Raw genomic sequence first — 19,087 nt, 5'->3', positions numbered from 1 at the left:
CTGTTTTTGTGCCAGTACCATATTATCTTGATTACTGTAGCTTTGTAGTATAGTCTGAAGTCAGAGAGTCTGATTCCTCCAGCTCCGTTTTTCTCCCTCAAGATTGCTTTGGCTATTTGGGGTCTTTTGTGTCTCCATACAAATTTTAAGGTTATTTTTCTAGTTTTGTAAAAAAAAGCCATTGGTAATTTGATAGGGATTGCACTGAATCTGTAGATTTCTTTGGGTATTACAGTCATTTTCACAATACTGATTATTCCTATATTGCCAGAACCCCAGGTTAGGAAGCCTGACGTGGGGCTCAGAACCTTCACTCCAGTGGGTGGACTTCTGTGGTATAATCGTTCTCCAGTTTGTGATTCATCCACCCAGCGGTTATGGGATTTGATTTTATTGTGATCGTGCCCCTCCTACCATCTCATTGTGGTTTCTCCTTTGTCTTTGGATGTGCATTATCTTTTCCGGTGAGTTCCAGTGTCTTCCTATTGATAATTGTTCAGCAGTTAGTGGCGATTCCGGTGCTCTCACAAGAGGGAGTGAGCACATGTCCTTCTACTCCGCCATCTTGAACCGAGCACCAGTTTGCTAGTATTTTTGTTGATAATTTTTACATTTATGTTTATGAGTGACAATGACCTATAATTTTCTTTTTTCATAATATCTTTGTTTGGTTTTGGTATCAGGGTGATGCTGCCCTCATAGAATGAGTTTGGAAATGTTCCTTCCTCTGAAATTTTTTGGAATAGTTTGAGAAGGATCGGTGTAACTCTTCTCTAAATGTCTAGTACAGTTCATCTGTGAAGCCATCTGGTCCTGGACTTTTTTTTTTTTTTTTTTTGTGGTACACAGGCCTCTCACTGTTGTGGCCTCTCCCATTGTGGAGCACAGGCTCCGGAAGCGCAGGCTCAGCGGCCATGGCTCATGGGCACAGCCACTCCTCAGCATGTGGCATCTTCCCGGACCAGGACACGAGCCCATGTCCCCTGTATCGGCAGGTGGACTCTCAACCACTGCGCCACCAGGGAAGCCCCTGGTCCTGGACTTTTGTCTGTTGGGAGTTTTTTAATTACTGATTCAATTTCATTACTAGTAATTGGTCTGTTCATATTTTCTATTTCTTCCTGGTTAAGTCTTGGAAGATTGTACCTTTCTAAGAACTTGTCCGTTTCTTCCAGGTTGTCCATTTTATTGGCATGTAGTGCTTGTAGTTGTCTCTTATGATCTTCTGTATTTCTGTTGGGTCAGTTGTAACTTCTCCATTTTCGTTTCTGATTTTCAGTTTGGGCCCTCTTTTTTCTTGATGAGTTTAGTTAAAGGTTAATCAATTTTGTTTATCTTTTCAATGAACTATCTTTTAGTTTCATTGATCTTTTCTATTGTGTTCTTCATCTCTATTTCATTTATTTCTGCGCTGATCTTTATGATTTATTTCCTTCTGCTAACTTTCAGTTTTGTTTGTTCTTCTTTCTCTAATTCCTTTAGATGTAAGATTAGGTTGTTTATTTGAGATTTTTCTTATTTCCTGAGGTAAGCTTGTATTGCTCTAAACTTCCCTCTTAGAACTGTTTTTGCTGCATCCCATAGATTTTGGAATGGTATGCACTTGAAAAGAATGTGTATTCTGCTGCTTTTGGATGGAATGTTCTATATATATCAATTAAGTTCAGTTGGTCTAATGCATCATTTAAGGCCAGTGTTTCCTTATTGATTTTCTGTCTGGAAATCTGTCCATTGATATAAGTGGGGTGTTTAAGTCCCCTACTATTATTGTGTTACTCTTGATATATCCCTTTATGCCTATTTATATTTGCTTTATATATTTAGGTGCTCCTATGTTGGATGCACATATATATACAATTGTTATATCTTCTTGGATTGATCCCTTGCTCATTATGTAGTGTACTTCTTTGTCTCTTGTAACAGTCTTTATTTTATTGTCAGTTTTGTCTGGTATAAGTATTGCTACCTTGGCTTTCTTTTGATTTCCATTTTCATGGAATACCTTTATTCATCTCCTCACTTTTAGTCTCTTTGTGCCTTTAGATCTGAAGTGAGTCTCCTCTAGGCAGTGTATATATGAGTCTTGTTGTCATATGCATTCAGCCATTAGTTTTTCTTACAAAGATCAGAAACAAGGCAAGGATATTCCTTCTCATCACTGCATTTCTATATCACTCTGGAAATTGTAGTTAATGCTGTAATACAAGAAAAGGAAATGAAATATAAACATGTTAAGGAAGAAGAAATAAAATTTTGTTTGCAAATAACATTATTTTCTATGCATAAATGTTTTCCTTAAAGGCCCTCCTGGAACTATTAAGTGATTATAGCAAGGTTAAATGGTAAAAAGTTAATGTACAAATTCTATCAATTTCCTACATACCAGCAATTAAGAAGTGAATTTGAAAAGAAAAACTTACTATTCACCTTAGCAACCCCCCCCAAGTGAAATAGATAAAATCTAAATCTGAATTTATCTATCTATCTATCTACACGCAGATATTATATACAGTATCTTGGTGAGGAAAACTATAAAACTAGGGTGGACAATATCAAAGAATTAAATAACTGGAGATATATTCTGTTTTCATAGATAGGGAGACACAATATTACCAATATTCCAACTTGATCTACAATTTTTAAACAATACCAATTACGATCTCAGCAAATCATTTTGCACATTGGGTGTTGTTCCATAGCCTAATATATGGTCTATCCTGGAGAATGTGGCCACTTGAGAAGAATATGTATTCTGTCATTGGGTGGTCTGTTAGGTCTGATTAACTTATAGTGTTGGTGAAGCCTTCTATATCCTTGTAGATCTTCTGCACTGCTCATTTATTTTTAGTGCTGAATAATACTGCATTGTGTATATGTTCCTAGTCTACTTATCCATTCACGTATGAAAGGCATCTTGGTTACTTCCAAGTTTGTCAATTATGAATAAAGTTGCTATAAATATCCATGTGCAGGTTTTTGTGTGGACATAAGTTTTCAATTCATTTGGTTAAATACCAGAGATCATGATTACTGGATCATATGGTAAGACAATGTTTGGTTTTGTAAGAACCTGCCAAACTGTCTTCCAAAGTAGCTGTACCATTTTGTATTTCTACCAGCAATGAATAAGATTTCCTGTTGCTCCATATACCCCCCCAGCATTTGGTATTGTCATTGTTTTGGATTTTCACAGTTCTAATAGAGTGTACTATATCTCTTTGTTGCTTTCATTTGTAATTCCTTAATGATATATGCTGTTGAATATCTTCATATGTTTATTTGCCAACTATGTATCTTCTCAGGTGAGGTGTCTGTTTTTATCTTTGCCAGTTTTATTAATTAGATCGCTTGTTTTCTTATTGTTGAGTTTTAGGAACTCTTTCTATATCTTGGATACTAGCCCTTTATCTCATATGTCTTTTGCAAATGTTTCCTCTAAGTTTGTGGCTTGTTTTCTCATTCTATTGATGTCATCTTTCTCAGAGCAGAAATTTTTAATTTTAATAAAGTGCAGTATATCAATTTTTCTTTTCAAGGACTGTGTCTTTGATGCTGCATCTATAAAGCCATTGCTATACCCAAGGTAATCTAGGTTTTCTTCTGTATTTTCATCTAAGAATTCAACCAGGAACAGAATTAGTTGGATTTCTGAAATACCATATCCTAGTATTTCAGAAAGTAATTTTAAGCTTACTTAAGGTTTAGGTCCATGACCCATTTTGAGTTGATTTTTGTAAAGGCCATAAAATCTGTGTCTGGGTTCATTTTTTTGCATGTGGATGTCCAGTTGATCCAGCATCACTTGTTGAAAAGACGAGTTTGCTCCATTGTATTGCCTTTGCTTCTTTGTTAACGATTAGTTTACTATATTTATGTGGGTCTATTTCTAGGCTCTTCATTCTGTTCCATTGGTCTATTTTTCTATTCTTCCTCAATACCACACTGTCTTGATTACTGTAATTGCACACTTTAAAAAGATATATTCTTTGGTATGTGAATTATATCTCAATAAACATGTCATTTGAAAATATCAAAAAGAATAGTGAACAAATAAATGGATAAACAATTACCTTTAAACTAAAAATTAATTGCAAATCTGGATTAATATCAGTTTTAAGATTTACACAATCTAGAATTTTGTTTTGTTTGAAAATAGTCAGGTGTGACAGATATTTGAGGCTAAGAAGTGTAGTTCAAGTATATTATAAAGAGAGAAAAGCTCCAGAAGGGATTTGTAATTATTGTATAATAAAAGGTTAATCAAAATTTATTATCTCAGATAAAGATAGTAAATGTGTATTGGCTTACAGTGTATTCTGATTAATTGCAGCACTCTTCCTACAGTGCTGTTTTTGTTTCTGAGATTCTGAGACAGATTCTGAGACAACATCTAGGAGTGTGGAAAAAAAGGCCTTTGTGTAAATGAAATGTCTGTCATCATCAAGGAAGTGAGAATTTGTAGAGTTCAAAGTGAAATTTATAGCTTAGATAATAAAACCTAGATTTAAAAAATTTTTCCAATGTGACAAACATTTTTCACTCAATCCTCACAGCTTATCTGTAAAGTAGGCAGTTTTGTTCTTCCATTTTATAGATGAAGAAACTGTGGCCTTGGAAGTTAAATATCTTGCTTAAAGTTACTTTCTGAAATACTAGGATATGGCATTTCAGAAATCCAGCTAATTTTGTTCTTGGTTTTATTCGCCTAATCACTATCCAACAGTGATTCTTACTGTCCAATGGTCCAAAATCAACAGAATGGAAGAGGCAAACCATTTTTTCAGTAGAGTTGGACTAGTATGATCTGTGTGGTCAGTGTGGTCCAAGTTGAACGCATATTTGACAGGATATTAGGTTGAGAAGTTTAGATCTTCAAATTAAGATCCTGCTGTTGGAGCAAAAATAGACGGAGGCATCATGTTCCTTAGAAGATTACAGAAATGGTGAACCTGGGTAAAGGAAAATAATATAATCATCAAAAGATTGATTCATAGTAATTCAGGAACCTATAGAAAGTTTGACCTTAATACTGAGCCAACATTTGCCCAGAGAGAAATTTATTTTGGTTTTCACTGTTTATGGCTAGGCATGGAATTTTTTGAATATTTTGTTCTATCTAAAATTACCAGATAAGTAGAAGTTTCTAAAATTATACAAAAGGCAAACTTAAAAAGGAAAGAAATCATAAAGCTGCAATTGATTTCTTTGGAATAATGAAACTCATCACAAAAGACTACATATGTATGATCTCATTTGTAATAAATGTCCAGTATATATAAATCTATAGGGATGTAAGGTAGATAAGTCATTGCCTAGGTGTGGTGAGGTGGTGGAGGCTGGGGGCTGGAGAGTGACTCTAATGGTTGTAGCATTTCTTTTTGGCATAATAAAAATATTCTAAATCTAGATTGTGGTGATGGTTGCAGAACTCTGAATATATTAGAATCATTGTATGGTATACTTTAATGGTTAATTTTCATGGTATATTAAATATATCTCAGTAAAGATCTTGAAAAAGTCACAGGTAAACATTTTTAAAGCATGTGGATGTCAACAATGGTGATGTTTATCTGAGATGTTGCTGTCATTAACAGGAGCAATTGAAACAACATTGCAATCAAAACAACGATTTGTAAGCAACCTTATTAGTTGATGATCAAGTAATAATATTTTAAGTATTTTACATATTAGTATTTAAGGTGCTTATAAATATGTATTGTACTGCTATCACTTTCAAGGGATTGGTTTTGGAAGAAAAATCAGGAGAGCTTTAAACAACATAGGGGGAAAAAAAGAGATATCTTCAGGATATCAGGAGAGCTTTAGAGAATCTGGAAATCAGAAAATTTGAAAAAAAAAAAAAGATTTCAAGGAGGAGAAATGATCAGCTGTGTTAAATGCCATTGAGAGTTCAAGAAAGATTAGAACAGGAAAAAAGGGTTCCTTGTATTTATCACCATAGAAGCTTTTGTTAGGGAGAGTTTCAACAGGTGGGTGAGTACAGTAGAGTTGAAATCCATATATAAATAAAAAATTGATAAATTGAAAAATTAATAAAAGGTGAATAAAAGGACATAGTACAGGGAGACAACTCTCACAGTAGTTTTCACTCTGAAATCAAACAGGAAAAATGGAATAGTAGCTAGAGGGCAATGAGGGTCAAGGGAGTGTTGTTGTTCTTGCATTGGTGGTGGTAGAGGTGGTTATGGTAGTTTAAACATGGCTGTGAATGATCCAGTAGTGAGGGGATGATAAAGGAGAGAGTTAAGATAATTGCAGAAGCGAAGCTAAAGGGGGATGGGACCAAAGCACATGTAAAGAATTTGGCCTCTGCTGAAAGAAGGGATGCTTCCTTCATTGTATCAGGGTAGAAGAAGACTCATGAATGTACAGACAAGTTTATAAATTTGGTTATGGAAATATGAGAACATTTCCATCACTTGACTTCTGTTTTTACTATAATGAATGAGATGAATTATAAAGTCCTGAAACAAAATATACATACAAAGAAGGCTTTCCTGTATGTTCTGTGTTAACTGTCCAGTGGATGTTGAGGGGTGTGATAAAATGCTTTGCTGTATTTTCCCCACTCATTACTAAATTATGTGGCTATTTGAACACTATGCCATTGATGGAATTAAAGAGATAAGATAAACTCCTTGTTTTCCATATCAAATATAATGAAAAAAACAATAACATATTGTTCTTACTCTTTGTCAGGCCCTGCTCTAATAATTATATATTATACTTTATCAGGCTTTTTTCATTTTTTTAATTCACTTAATCCTGTTAGAACCCTATAAATTGGGTATTATCATCCACAGTTATCAGACTGAAGCCCAGAGAATTGAATAACTTGCCTACACTTAATAAATAGTAGAACTAGATTCAAATCCAGCCAAATTGTCTCCAGATTTTAGGCTTTCACCACTATGCAAAGGACATTGATCTTGAGCAACAGATTCACTCGTCCATTCATCTACTCATCCATTCAACAAATATATTTATTGGCATTTACTATTTAGTTAAGCCCACTACCCCCCTAAAAAGAAAACCCTACTCTCTGCAAAATACTAAGAATGGAGGATGAACAAAAAATACAGTCCCTACCACTAAGGAAATTATATCTAGCTTGCTACTATGGCAAAGAATTACTACATAGAGCTTTAATATAAATGAAATGTGTGGTAAATTCTATAAGGAAGGAAGTGATATGAGAATTAAAAACTATCCACTCTTATTTAAAGAATAAAGAAAAGTGACATGTGAAGAGACCTTGAAAAATGCATAGAATTTGAACTTACGTAAATAGGGAAAACAACATACTGGACAAAACATTAAATAACATAAGCAAAAGCCCAAAGATAGAAAGATGTGGCAGATGTATAGGGGGGGAAAAATGGAGCTCTTCTCCTATAATATAGGATCCTAAGCTTAACTGTAAAGGACCATGAAGGTTTTGTTTTCCTTTGTCTTGGTAGAAGGCATGACATGATTAGAGTCCTAGTTTTAAAAGATGAATGATATAGCAGTGAGTGATATCTTGAAGCAGAGAAGGAAACTGGGAGGTTTTTAAAAGTACTAATGGGATTATGTTCAACCAACCACTGAGAAAAATGTCAATCATCAGCCAAAAAGTAATTATAGTTAGTATACACAATGAAGTACAGCTTCTATCTTCAAAGAGCCTCCAGTTTCACCAAGGAGGCAAGACTTACTTACACTAAACTATTAAGGGACAAACATATATATATATATATATATTGGTAACTGTGATGTTGTGACTTATAACAAGAAAGGTATATTTGGTCTTTGTCCCCTGTTCTGGCATAGAGCTCCTGACACTTCCTAAGTGATGACAGCAGAGCAACAAAGACGTCTTTTGTTATGCTAGTGAGGTGACTTTTGGAACTCATCTAAGGATGGGGGCTGGTTTCCAGGGGAATCAACCACATGATTAGAGGGTTAGAACTTTCAATCCCAAACATGACCTCTGGGGAGGGAAGAGTAGCTGGATTGAGTTCAGTTGTCAAAGGCCAGTGATTTGATCAATCACACCTGCGTAATGAAGCCTCCATAAAACTCCAAAAGGACTGGGTGCAGAGAGCTTCCAGATTGGTGAACACATGGAGTTTCAGGGAGAGTGATGTGCTTAGAGAGAAAGCATGGAAGCTTCTCACCCTTTTCCAGTCCCTTGCCCTATGCATCTCTTCCCTCTGGTTGTTCCTGAGTTATATCCTTTTATAACAAACCAGTAATTTACTAACTTAAATGTTTGTCTGAGTTCTGTGAGCTGCTCTAGCAAATTAATTGATACCAAGGAGAGGGTTGTTGGAACCTCCAATCTATAGCTGGTCGGTCAGAAGCACACATGATAAGATGGACTTGTTGCAGGAAATGGGGTGCAAGAGAATGGTCACATCCCAGGTCCTGGGCAAGTCCTTGGGACAGACCACCAAGTGAGGTTCCTTGGCTGTGCACAGGAAAGCATTCAAGAGCGAGCAGAAATAGAGTGAAAGCAGAATTATTCAGGGAGATATACACTCCATAGACAGAGTGTGGGCTGTCTCAGAAGGCAAGAGGCCCCAGGATATAGGGTTGTTAGCTTTATGGGCTGGGTAATTTCATAGGCTAACAAGTGGGAGGATTATTCCAACTAATTTGGGGAAGGGGCAGCGATTTCCAAGAATTAGGCCACTGCCCACTTTTTGGCCTTTTATGGTCAGCCTAGGAACTGTCATGGCACCTGTGGGAGTGTCATTTAGCATGCTGATGTATTACAGTGAGCCTATACTGAGGCTCAAGATCTACTGGAAGTCCAGTCTTAAGCCATCTTGGGCCCAGTAGGTTCTAACCAGTTTTTGTGTATCCTCAAGTACTGTGGCATTCTTTTAAAGGTTGTGCCCTGCCCCCTTCCCTCCTATCTCAGACTTGCAATTAGCATCCAAAGAGAGAAGGGAGAGGGCAGGATGGTAGGACTGAGCTCTTAACCTATGGGACCTGATCCTAACTCCAGGTAGGTAGTATCAGAATTAAGTTGAATTGTAGGACACCCAGCTTGTGTCAGAGCGTCGTTTGGTGGTATGAGAAAACTCCCTCACTCCACACAAACCAGAACCTTTAGGAACATTTTAGTGTTGTGTTTTCTATCCCTGATCTTTTATTCTTGGCCAGGTTTCCCATGTCAAGGTTTACACATAAAATTAAATTTACCCATAAGAGTACCTTTTCTAGGTAGTTGTTCCAGACCACACCCTGTTTACTCTAGACTTGAAATTCTGGCTTTCATTCCTCTGAGTCTCTAGTGATTTGCTTTGGACTCAAACTCTTAATGCTTATTTTTGGACACCTTGGCTTTCACTTGCTAGCCTTGTTTTTCTACTTTGCTCTAGGCTCTGCTTCCTTTTCTAATGTTAATATTCCTGTGGCCTCAAGTGAAAATCCTACCTGTTCACTTCTTTCCTACTGCCTGACTAGCCCACAGGTTCTGCCTTTCTTCATGGCCACCTTAATTTCCATAAATGTTCCACCATCAGATTTGGCATTACGACATATAAAAACTTTAAGAGAGTCTTCTATTAGAAGATTAAAAGATTAGAAAAGATGAAACCCTCATAGACTAGAGTTAGCAGAGATTCAATTTCAATAGAGAGAGGGAATCAGTCAAACACGGGAAACATCTTTTCTGAAGATTAATAAGCATTCTTTTTTTACCTGTATTTGCCACCTGGTCCTAAATTCATCATCTGGTTTGTCAGAAAATAAATAATGAACAACAATGTGATTCAGGTTTTTATATTGGATAGCTTGGCTCTGATAACAAATAAACCCAGAAACATATATTGATCAAATATAATTACCTTTTATTTCTGGCTTCCATAAGAGTCCAAGTTGGATAATCCTGGTCAGCGAGTACTTTTTCAAGCAGGGATTCAGGGAGCCAGAGTCCTTCTACCTTGTAGATCTACCACCTTCTAGCACTTTATCCTAATCTCTGTGCAGTGGGTCAGAAGAAGAAAGAAAATATAGAGGAAGCACATTTGTTTCTTAATAGCCTTGGACCAGAAATGACACATATAACTTTTGCTGACAATGTCCTAGAGAAGACTTAGTCTCACAGCCACACTTAATAGCAAAGGAGGCTGAGAGATTTCATTTCTTTGAGTATCCAGTGAAGGGAAAAGCAATATTTAAGGCAGCTGTTAGTTTCCACCAGAGTTAAGAAAAATAAGGTAAAATGAATTACAAAGTCCCTTGCAAATCTGAGGTAATAATAACTATATGTAAAAATAATATGTATGATTAAGTAATAAGTATAAGGTAAAATGCTGCTATTGAGTCAGTGCAAGTTAAAAATTGTGAGAGATAATAAAGGAAATATAGGAATCAGTGCATTTCTTTGTTAAAATATTCCAATAGTGATGTTTCTCTCCAAAAATCACGATTAAATCACAAATTGAAAAGGAATATCAGTTGGGGAAAATGCCCCTTAATAAAGTAAGTAACAGGTTCTTGTCAATTTTATTAATGTGGCTTTCAAAACAACTGGGACAGAAAATAAACTGTGCTTAACACTTGTTTAATGGATTATATTTGTCTGCTGTGTGATGTAGGTCAGAAAGAGTCTGAAGATAAAATTGAGGATGAAGAATTGGATGTCAGTTTTAGGATATCAATGTTCAAACTACCAGTACGTACTTCAGATTCACTGAGGTATGCTGCATTATTGAAAGCAAAAGAACAAGATTATTTTCCTGTGTATACCGAGCCACTTTGTACCACTCATCAAAAACCAGTAATTAAAATAAAAGACATGCTGTTGGAGAAGAGTGTAAGAAGAGAGTTTTTTACAACACAAAGAACTGGTATGAAACTCCAAGCACTTTATGATATTGATAAATATTGCTCAGAACAAAAGAAGCAGGCAAGCTATAAAAATAAAGTAACAGCTGTTAGAGTGGCACAAGTGGCCCAAGAACGAGTTAGATTAACTATTCAAGAAAATTTAAATAATAAAATATATGCTACGCATAAACTAACTGCAAGAGATAATAAGACCATTCAGAATGGTTTACAACGACTTTGGCAGGACAGATCCAACTACCTTGAGAAAGTTAAAGAGAGGAGAGTCCTGTTTCTGGAAGAAAAAAACCAAAAGGCTAAAGACCGTTTATTAATTCAAAACTTAAATAATGAGCGCACTCTTTTGACCAAAGAAATGACTAAAATTGACAGATTGAAGAAGAAGCAGGCTGTCTTAAAAGAGAAGAGCCTAGTTGTTCAGCAAAAACTGGCAACTGAAAAATATCAAAAGGATTTACTTAAACAAATGAAGGAAATTAGGTAGGTACAGTTTTGATATAATAGAAGCTTTTACATTGTTAGGGAGGAAAAAATTTTCCTCTGCCATCTAGGTTCTCCTGGCTGGTTTAAGAACTAAATGGATGTGAGACAGATTAACAGGAGAAAATCAAACAAAAGTTTAATAACATCTACACGTGGGAGGGACCCGGGAAAACTGAGTAACTCCCCCAAGTAGCTGAAGCCATCACCTTAAATACCATCTTCAGCTAAAGACAAAAGGAGGTGTTGAGGACGGAGAACCAATTATGAGAGGTTACCAGGAAAAGCACAGTAAACAAGGGTAAGGTTGTCATACAGATCTGTCACCTGTCTTCTCCATCAAGTTTCTAGAGGTTTGGTCATCCTCTTCCTCAGCTTATAGAGTTGTAAAATAGCTCAAAGAGATAAAAAAACACAGATAATTCTAAAGGGTACACCAGACAGGACCCCCAGTAATTTTTTTTTACCCTTTTTTACCCTTGTGTGTCTTTCACAGTTTTTTTTTTTTTTCTTCTGATATTAGATTGAAGCTTATCAGCCAGTTTTTTCCTGGTTATATTTTAAGTGACCAAACTGTGAATACGTATGTTTAAGGCTTATCTAGAAATACTTAAAGATCATTATAACTGCTTATTTCATTTACATTTTAAAATGCTATTGTTTAAAAAAAGTAGTCTGTACTAGAAAGGAGTGTAAAATAAGAAGAAAGCATTTGTCTTTTCCTAGCGATAAGTAAATTTAAAGCTATTTACTGAGGTACTTTATATAATATCTTTTTAAGTATGAAAAATATATTTTTCTCCTCCAAAATTTAAAAACATTTTCCTTAATGTATACTTTGTGTGTGTGTTTGTGTGTGTGTGTGTGTGTGTGAGAGAGAGAGAGAGAGAGAGAGAGAGAAAGATTTTGGAAATAATTTTTTTTATAATTTAATAGAAAATATATATTTTGGAAAAGAGAATGAAAGCTAGTCTGGTATATCAAAATGTAAGTCTAGCACAAATCAATGTTAAAGAAAATTTAAGCAGCTTAGTTTTATTACAGCAAATTGAATGTCTGGCCATCATTAATCTGTAGAGGATGCAGAGTCAAGTGAGCTTCCTAATGTGTATTAACTGAATTATCTTCTCTTGTAAGCTGCTGCACAGATATTATCCTTGAGAGTACACAGGAATAAGGCAATGTTCTGGTTATGTCAATAATGTATCCTAAAAGGCATTACTGAGTTTTATTATAAATGTTTTCAAATAAAGATTATCAATGTGCAGAAAAGAGCTGTGACTCAAAAAAGTAAAATCTGTCTAGAGACTTCAGAGGTTTCTCAATTCTTTTTCTGCCATTTGATTCTTCATTAACGTATCAAACACTTCACCTAAAAGTATTCTGGTGAATCTCAATAACTAGTGAAGTCATTACTGAGAATATAACTTCCTGATCCTGCTCTGGAATGAGGAAAAATGAATGAAGAAAGGGGAACCATAAAGCTCTAGTTTAGGAAATTGATAAAATACCCATAGGAGTGTTTAAGAAGGAATTAATAAGAGACTTTAAAATGAAAGAATTTCTATATCAGGTAAAAGCTGGTCATAAGTTTCCCCAAATATTCTTGTCCCTACTCGAAAAAAGTGATGACACTTCTCAGGGCAGAACAGCATTGTGTACATTTTGAAGTAGAGTATCATTTAGCTTGGAAGATCTGGCACCTAAGGCAGTTATCCAATTACATCATCTTCTTCTTGTCCTTATTTTTGTCATCAATTGACCTTCTTGACTACCCTCTTCATTCCCTGTGGTCCTTATATCCTGATATATAAAGCTTTTCTTTATCCAGCTTCTGCCGTTATCACTGTTAACTTCCAAATTCAGAAGAACAACCCTCCCAATTGCCTAACCTAACCTAAACATTTTTGGATCCCAGAACCCTTTAAACTCATTTCCATAGACATATAAACGCCACCTCATCACTTGGAACTGCACCACCTCTTAAATTTTAAACTCATATATTTACTTATGGCTAAAATCCTTATCTTTTCAACTCTTTTTTTCCTTTACTTTCACCACATGTATTCTTCAAATATATTGTGACACTCATCCCTCAAATAACCTTTCTTATAGACTTTCTAGTGTAGCTTCCAGGGTTCTTTCATTCGATTATTCTTTTTTCCGTTTCACCCAGTGTCTCTGATGTCTTTTTCTTTCATTGCCTCCACCATGCTAACCGCCTCAGCCCCTACCTTGGAACAATCCAATTATCTATCTTCATTTTTTGTATTCAGGTAAAAATGGCTAGAAGACATCAGTGACTTGTAGATTTATGCTGATATCAATTCTATGGCCTCCAATTTTAGCTGCTCCCTCAGGTGCTTGCTCTTTATCCCATTACCTACAAAAATGATTTTAAACCTCATCAGCTATAGAGCTTCCTATGCACATACCACCTCTGACCTTTCCTTCTCAACAAGTCACTCTGTCCCAAAGGAATTTTAGGCCTTCAAGCTTGAATTTGTTCAATTTTCCAATTCCCTATCTATAAAATTCTACATATCCTATATTTATCCTCATTTCCTTTTCTACTGTCTCAGGATTAGGTTCCCATTTTCCTGTTAAGAGCTAATAATCCCTCTGTTTTTGCTCTTAGTAAGCCTGGAAGTGGGTAATGCAATACCTCTGTGCTAGGCAGAATTATGGCCCCCAAGAAGATACCATGCCCTGATCCCTAGGACTAAGAATAGGATAAGAGATGGTGGGGGAGGGGAAATTTCTCCTCTTTCCCCTATTAGTTCCTTTGGCTGGCAAGTAAAATAGCATAAGGCAGATTAACAGGAGAAAACCAAATGTATTACATGTGCAAAGGGAATCCATGTAAGTATGAAGTATTCCATAGTCAGCAAGGCAAGGTAAGGTATATATATACTCTGGACTAAGGAGAAGAAGGTGGGGGTCTGAGGCTTCAAGGGGAAGTAAGGTTATTCACAGGAAGAACAAAAATAGTTAATGTTTGGTAGAAACATGTTTGCTGGGCCATCCTAAGACAATAAGGCACTTTGATCAAATGGGCTTTGGTAGGTTCCTCCCTGTCTACAATGCCCAATACTTTACTATAGTAACTATGGTGACAGCTTCTTCCTGGCACAGGCCCCCTATTTTAATTTCATTTAGGCAGTAAGGGGGAAGTTCAAAGGTTCTTTTGGGCCTGGATTGTTTTTAGCTCAAAATAATTTGCATTCCAGAGTGGCATATCTTTGGGAAGCCTGCCCTTGTCCCCATCAATACTATACTCATGGATATGCTACCTTACATAGCAAAGGGACTCTGCACATGTAATTGAGGGTTGACCTTAAAATAGGAAGATTATTCTGGATTATTCAGATGGGGGCAGCATATTGCATGAGCCTTGAAATGCAGAGGCAGGAGACAAAGTCAGAGGGAGTCAAAGTAGGAGAAAGACTTGACATGACATGGCTGACCTAAAGATGAAGGGAGCCATGTAGAAAAAGTGAGAAGGAAATGAATTCTGACAACAACCAGCAATCTTGGAAAGAGAACCTCAAGACCTGGATGAGAACCATGGCCCTGGCTGACACCTTGATTTCAGTCTTGTGAGAACCCAAGCAGAAAATCCAGCTGAGCCATGCTGTTCCTGGACTTCTGACCCATGGAAATTATGAGATAATACATGGTGGTTGTTGTAAGCCAATACATTTTATAATAGTTTGTTTTATAGCAATAGGAAAATACAGACTCTTTTTTTCTCCTTTCTTACGATTGCTTTGGTTATTCCAGGACCTTTGCATTTCCATTACAATTAGCTTTTAAAACATTCAAATTACCTAAAGTTAATACATTTAAAATAAATGGTAATCTAAATTTAATCACATATATATTTAAAACAAATTTAAATGTTAATTTCTACCCAAAAAGCTCTTTGCATATTAATTTGGGGAGAACTGACATCTTAGTAATATTGTCTTCCAATCCTTGAACACGATATAACTCTCCATTAATTTAAATTTTCTTTAACTGTTTTCAGCAATATTTTATCATATTCAGTTATAGGCCTTGCATGCTTTTTATTAAACTTATATCAAAGTATTTATTTTTTGATGGTATAGTAAATGGAATTTCTTAATTTCATTTTCCAGTTGTTCGATTCTGGTATATATAAATATTGATATAATAGATTATTATGTTTTTCACTCTTCAATTCTTTTAAATAGTTTGTTTTTTACACTTTGTCCAAGTTTATAATTGTTATCTGTAGCAGGGCTATTTCAATAAATGTCTTAGACTGAATTAGTACCATTAATTAATTACATATGCAAGGTCTATTTTTCTGTGACTTCTACTCTGTTGCATGTCCAGACATGACTACTCTCCAGAGCTCCTATTTCAAAAGAGTTGTAGCTAATTTTCATTGAGTGATTATTAAGTACCAGCCTTCCTCTAAGGATTTTAAATGTATTAGCTCATTTACTCCCTACTAAACCCTATGAGTTGGATTGTCCCTTCTTAAAGGTGAAGAAATGATGCATGTAGAGCTTAAATAACTTGTCCAAAAATCAATCAGTAAATTGCAGATCTGGATGTCAAATCCAAGCAGAATGGTTTCACTATGTGTACTCTTAACCATAAGCTATTGTTTCTTTGTATTCAGCTCCCTAGACAATTCCATATAGATAGCCAGGCTCTTTAAACTCAGTATTACCAAAATAGAATTCTAATCTTTCTTCCCATCTGGCTGCTCTTAAGTTTCCTATCCTGATGAATGCCACTGTTATCCATACAATAAAATAAATTATTAAATGTTAGGTACTCCTCTAAGGATTTTAAATGTATTAACTCATTTAGTCCTTTACTAAACCCCATGAGTTGAATTATTCCCTTTATAAAGATGAAGAAAGTGAGATAGAGAGAACTTAAGTAACTTGTCCAAAATCACATAGTCAATAAGTTACAGACTTTCTAGACTTAGGCCTCTCTTCCACTCCCTAAGTCCACATTTCTGAGTATACTTAAATACAAATAAATATATGTATTTCATTTATATGTTCATATAACTTTATTTCTCTTTACTTTCTACAAGCTTCTCAAAATTATATCATGTCTTATTTATTTTTATGTTTCCAGGATCTAGGGATAGTGCCAAGCATTATAACACATAACTCTTGAATGAATGAGGATGAATGAATGAATTTTCCTAAGGCCCATGACATTTCTCAGGTTTTCCAGAGTAACCTGGTTCACCTTTCTCTAACTTAATCAGAGTCTGCTAGGGCTACCATAACAAAATACCACAGACTGGGTAACCTAAGCAACAGAAATTTGTCTTCTCAAGTTCTGGAGACTAGAAGTCCAAGATGAAGGTGTTGTCAGGTTTGGTTTCCCCTGAGGCCTCTCTCCTTGGTTTGAAGATGCCTGCCTTCTCACTGTGTCCTCACATGGCCTTTGTTCTGTGTATACACATCCTTGGTGTTCCTTCATCTTGTCATAAGGACAGCTTTAAAAGGCCTTTCTCCAAATACAGTCACATTCTAAGATACTGTGGGTTAGGATTTCAACATTTGAATTTGTGGAGGTCATAGTTCAGTCCATAGTAGAGTCCTAGAAAGAGCTTGGATTTAGTGAGGCTTAAGTAAAAGTTTTGCAAGTCATGGCATAGTTTGGTTAGATGCCTCTTTGGGAATCTAAGCCAGCATTTGTAAAAATTCTCAGTTATAGCTAATAGAAAACTTAGAAATATTAGCCTAAGATGAATATTATTTAATGATATAATAATATTTTAAGCAATAAGTGGAGTTCTATCTTTTTCCCATTTTGTATGTATCTATTTTGAAAACATTTAATTATCATTAACAATTTGATTGATTGTTATGGTTTTAGTCATTTAAAAGTATCTTATTCTGTTACCTTACTTTTTTCTTCTTAGGGCTCAAGAAATAGATAAAAGACACTGTGAAGAAAAGATTGTTAATGATATAATTGCCTTTCAAAAAGCTTGTGAAAGATTTCAAGATACTAAAACAAAAGCTGCAATTGTGAAAAAGAATTTAATCCTTAAAGTTCCCGATGGAATGACAAAGTGAACCAATGCCAGATCACATTCTATGGTCATTTTAATTTATGGCCATTATTTTTAGTTAAAGCACTTTGAAATAATACTATAAAAGAAGAAGTACTCTATCTCACAAGATGGATTTGTATGTAAATCTTCTAAAAATATAAAGAGTGATTAAAATGTTTCTCTTCTCGATCATAATTTAACTTAAATCAGGTTGAGTTGGCTCACCTAAAGGTTCCTTACATATCCAGATACCCAAGGAACAATGAAAAGTGATTTAAATTATTGGAGGAAATACTGCAAAGGCATTGCTTGTATTGTTTCATAACCTGAGTACAGCAATTTGTAAGCCATTCTCAGTTTCTCTGGCAACCTTAGAATAGTAATTTCGGCCCCAGCTATTGACTTTTATTAAAACACTGTGTTCTTTGATTAGTTTCTTTGCCTGCTTTCATATATTTAATTATATTTCCTGTTTATTTTGTTAAAACAATTTTTTTTTCAAAATAAAAGTTTCACCATTATATTGGTGACTCATGTTCTTATTAAAATTCAGAAAATATAAATTGTAAAAGGGAAACTAAACATTCTTATTAACTTCCTAGAAGATTGTAAGATTTTTGTATATTTACTTTCAATGTGTTTGCCTTTACATATATGGGGGGGGCAGAGAGGAGAAATAGAGAGAGAAAGGATGCATGTAATTGAGTAATTGTGATCATAAAGTATTCAGAAATTGTATATATTCATTTTAAGTCTATTTAATACATATTCATGGTGTAGAATTTGAAAAATAAAGAACAATATAAAAAGATACAAAAATTCTTTGTAAAATTTTAGTCGATTTTCAATAGTATTTTCAATCTAGAAAGATAAATGTCTCACTTACTATGACCTTGCTCACTTAATACAATGTAACTAATACCATTCAAAATTTCTCTTTAATACTGATCAGTTATATATGCAAGTTTTTAAGTGTTTCTTTTCAAAATTCTCTAATTGTATTAGTCTATGGTAAATTTCCCAAAATTAAATATTTTACAGCAGCAGTTGTTCATTGTGCTTCTATGCTGGACTGCTAAAAAATGCTAGTAGCATTTTCCTTATGTTCTGTAAAATAATAGCTGTCTATTTAAATCCATGGTATCAGTTCTCCCTTTTCTTGTTAATTTGCAGATAACTAATGAGCAAGTCGTATTGGTGTTTCTAATTATTCTTCAAAAAGAACAAAGGGGTATACAGTGAAGTGGTAAAAGTGTGACAGATGTAGATTTCCATAACAAATTAGATAATCTCTCTGTTACCCCGTTTTTCTGTTCTGGAAATAATACATATATTTTTGGGATTTAATTAAAAATAATAGTCCATGTCATGTAGCATTGTTATGAGACTTGAATGAGAAAAACACAAAAAGCAACATAGTGCATTCCATAGAGTAGGCACTTAATAAAGGTAAGTGTGTAGTAGTGGATGCAGAAGTCTTTTCTGTGTACTTATAGGAGGATTTGTCAACTATCTAAGAGCTAAGGGACACTTTCTCAAGGAATGGTAGAATTTTTTTGTATTATATATTTGAATATAATTCATTCATTCAATCAATACCTTTATTTACTATTTGTTGCCCTTTCTATATGTTCCCATTCCATACTACAGATCTTTTGTAACCTTTATCACACAACAGGTAAT

General features: G+C 35.0%; 1 protein-coding gene across 1 annotated transcript in view; it reads left to right on the top strand.

Annotated features, from left to right (window-relative positions):
* Nucleotides 1–17,426, top strand: part of LRRIQ3 (leucine rich repeats and IQ motif containing 3) — a 187,370-nt gene extending 169,944 nt beyond the window's left edge. Inside the window, exons 6-7 of the mRNA XM_065894890.1 lie at nucleotides 10,614–11,343; nucleotides 17,270–17,426. Of these exons, the coding sequence (XP_065750962.1) occupies nucleotides 10,614–11,343; nucleotides 17,270–17,426 (887 nt within the window). The remainder of the gene's footprint in view (nucleotides 1–10,613; nucleotides 11,344–17,269) is intronic.
* The last annotated feature ends 1,661 nt before the right edge of the window (nucleotides 17,427–19,087 follow it).

This window comes from Phocoena phocoena, chromosome 1 (genome assembly GCF_963924675.1).
Source record: "Phocoena phocoena chromosome 1, mPhoPho1.1, whole genome shotgun sequence".
NCBI lineage: Eukaryota > Metazoa > Chordata > Mammalia > Artiodactyla > Phocoenidae > Phocoena > Phocoena phocoena.
Note: the sequence above shows the minus strand (reverse complement) of the source record. Positions and strands in the feature narration are given on the sequence as shown.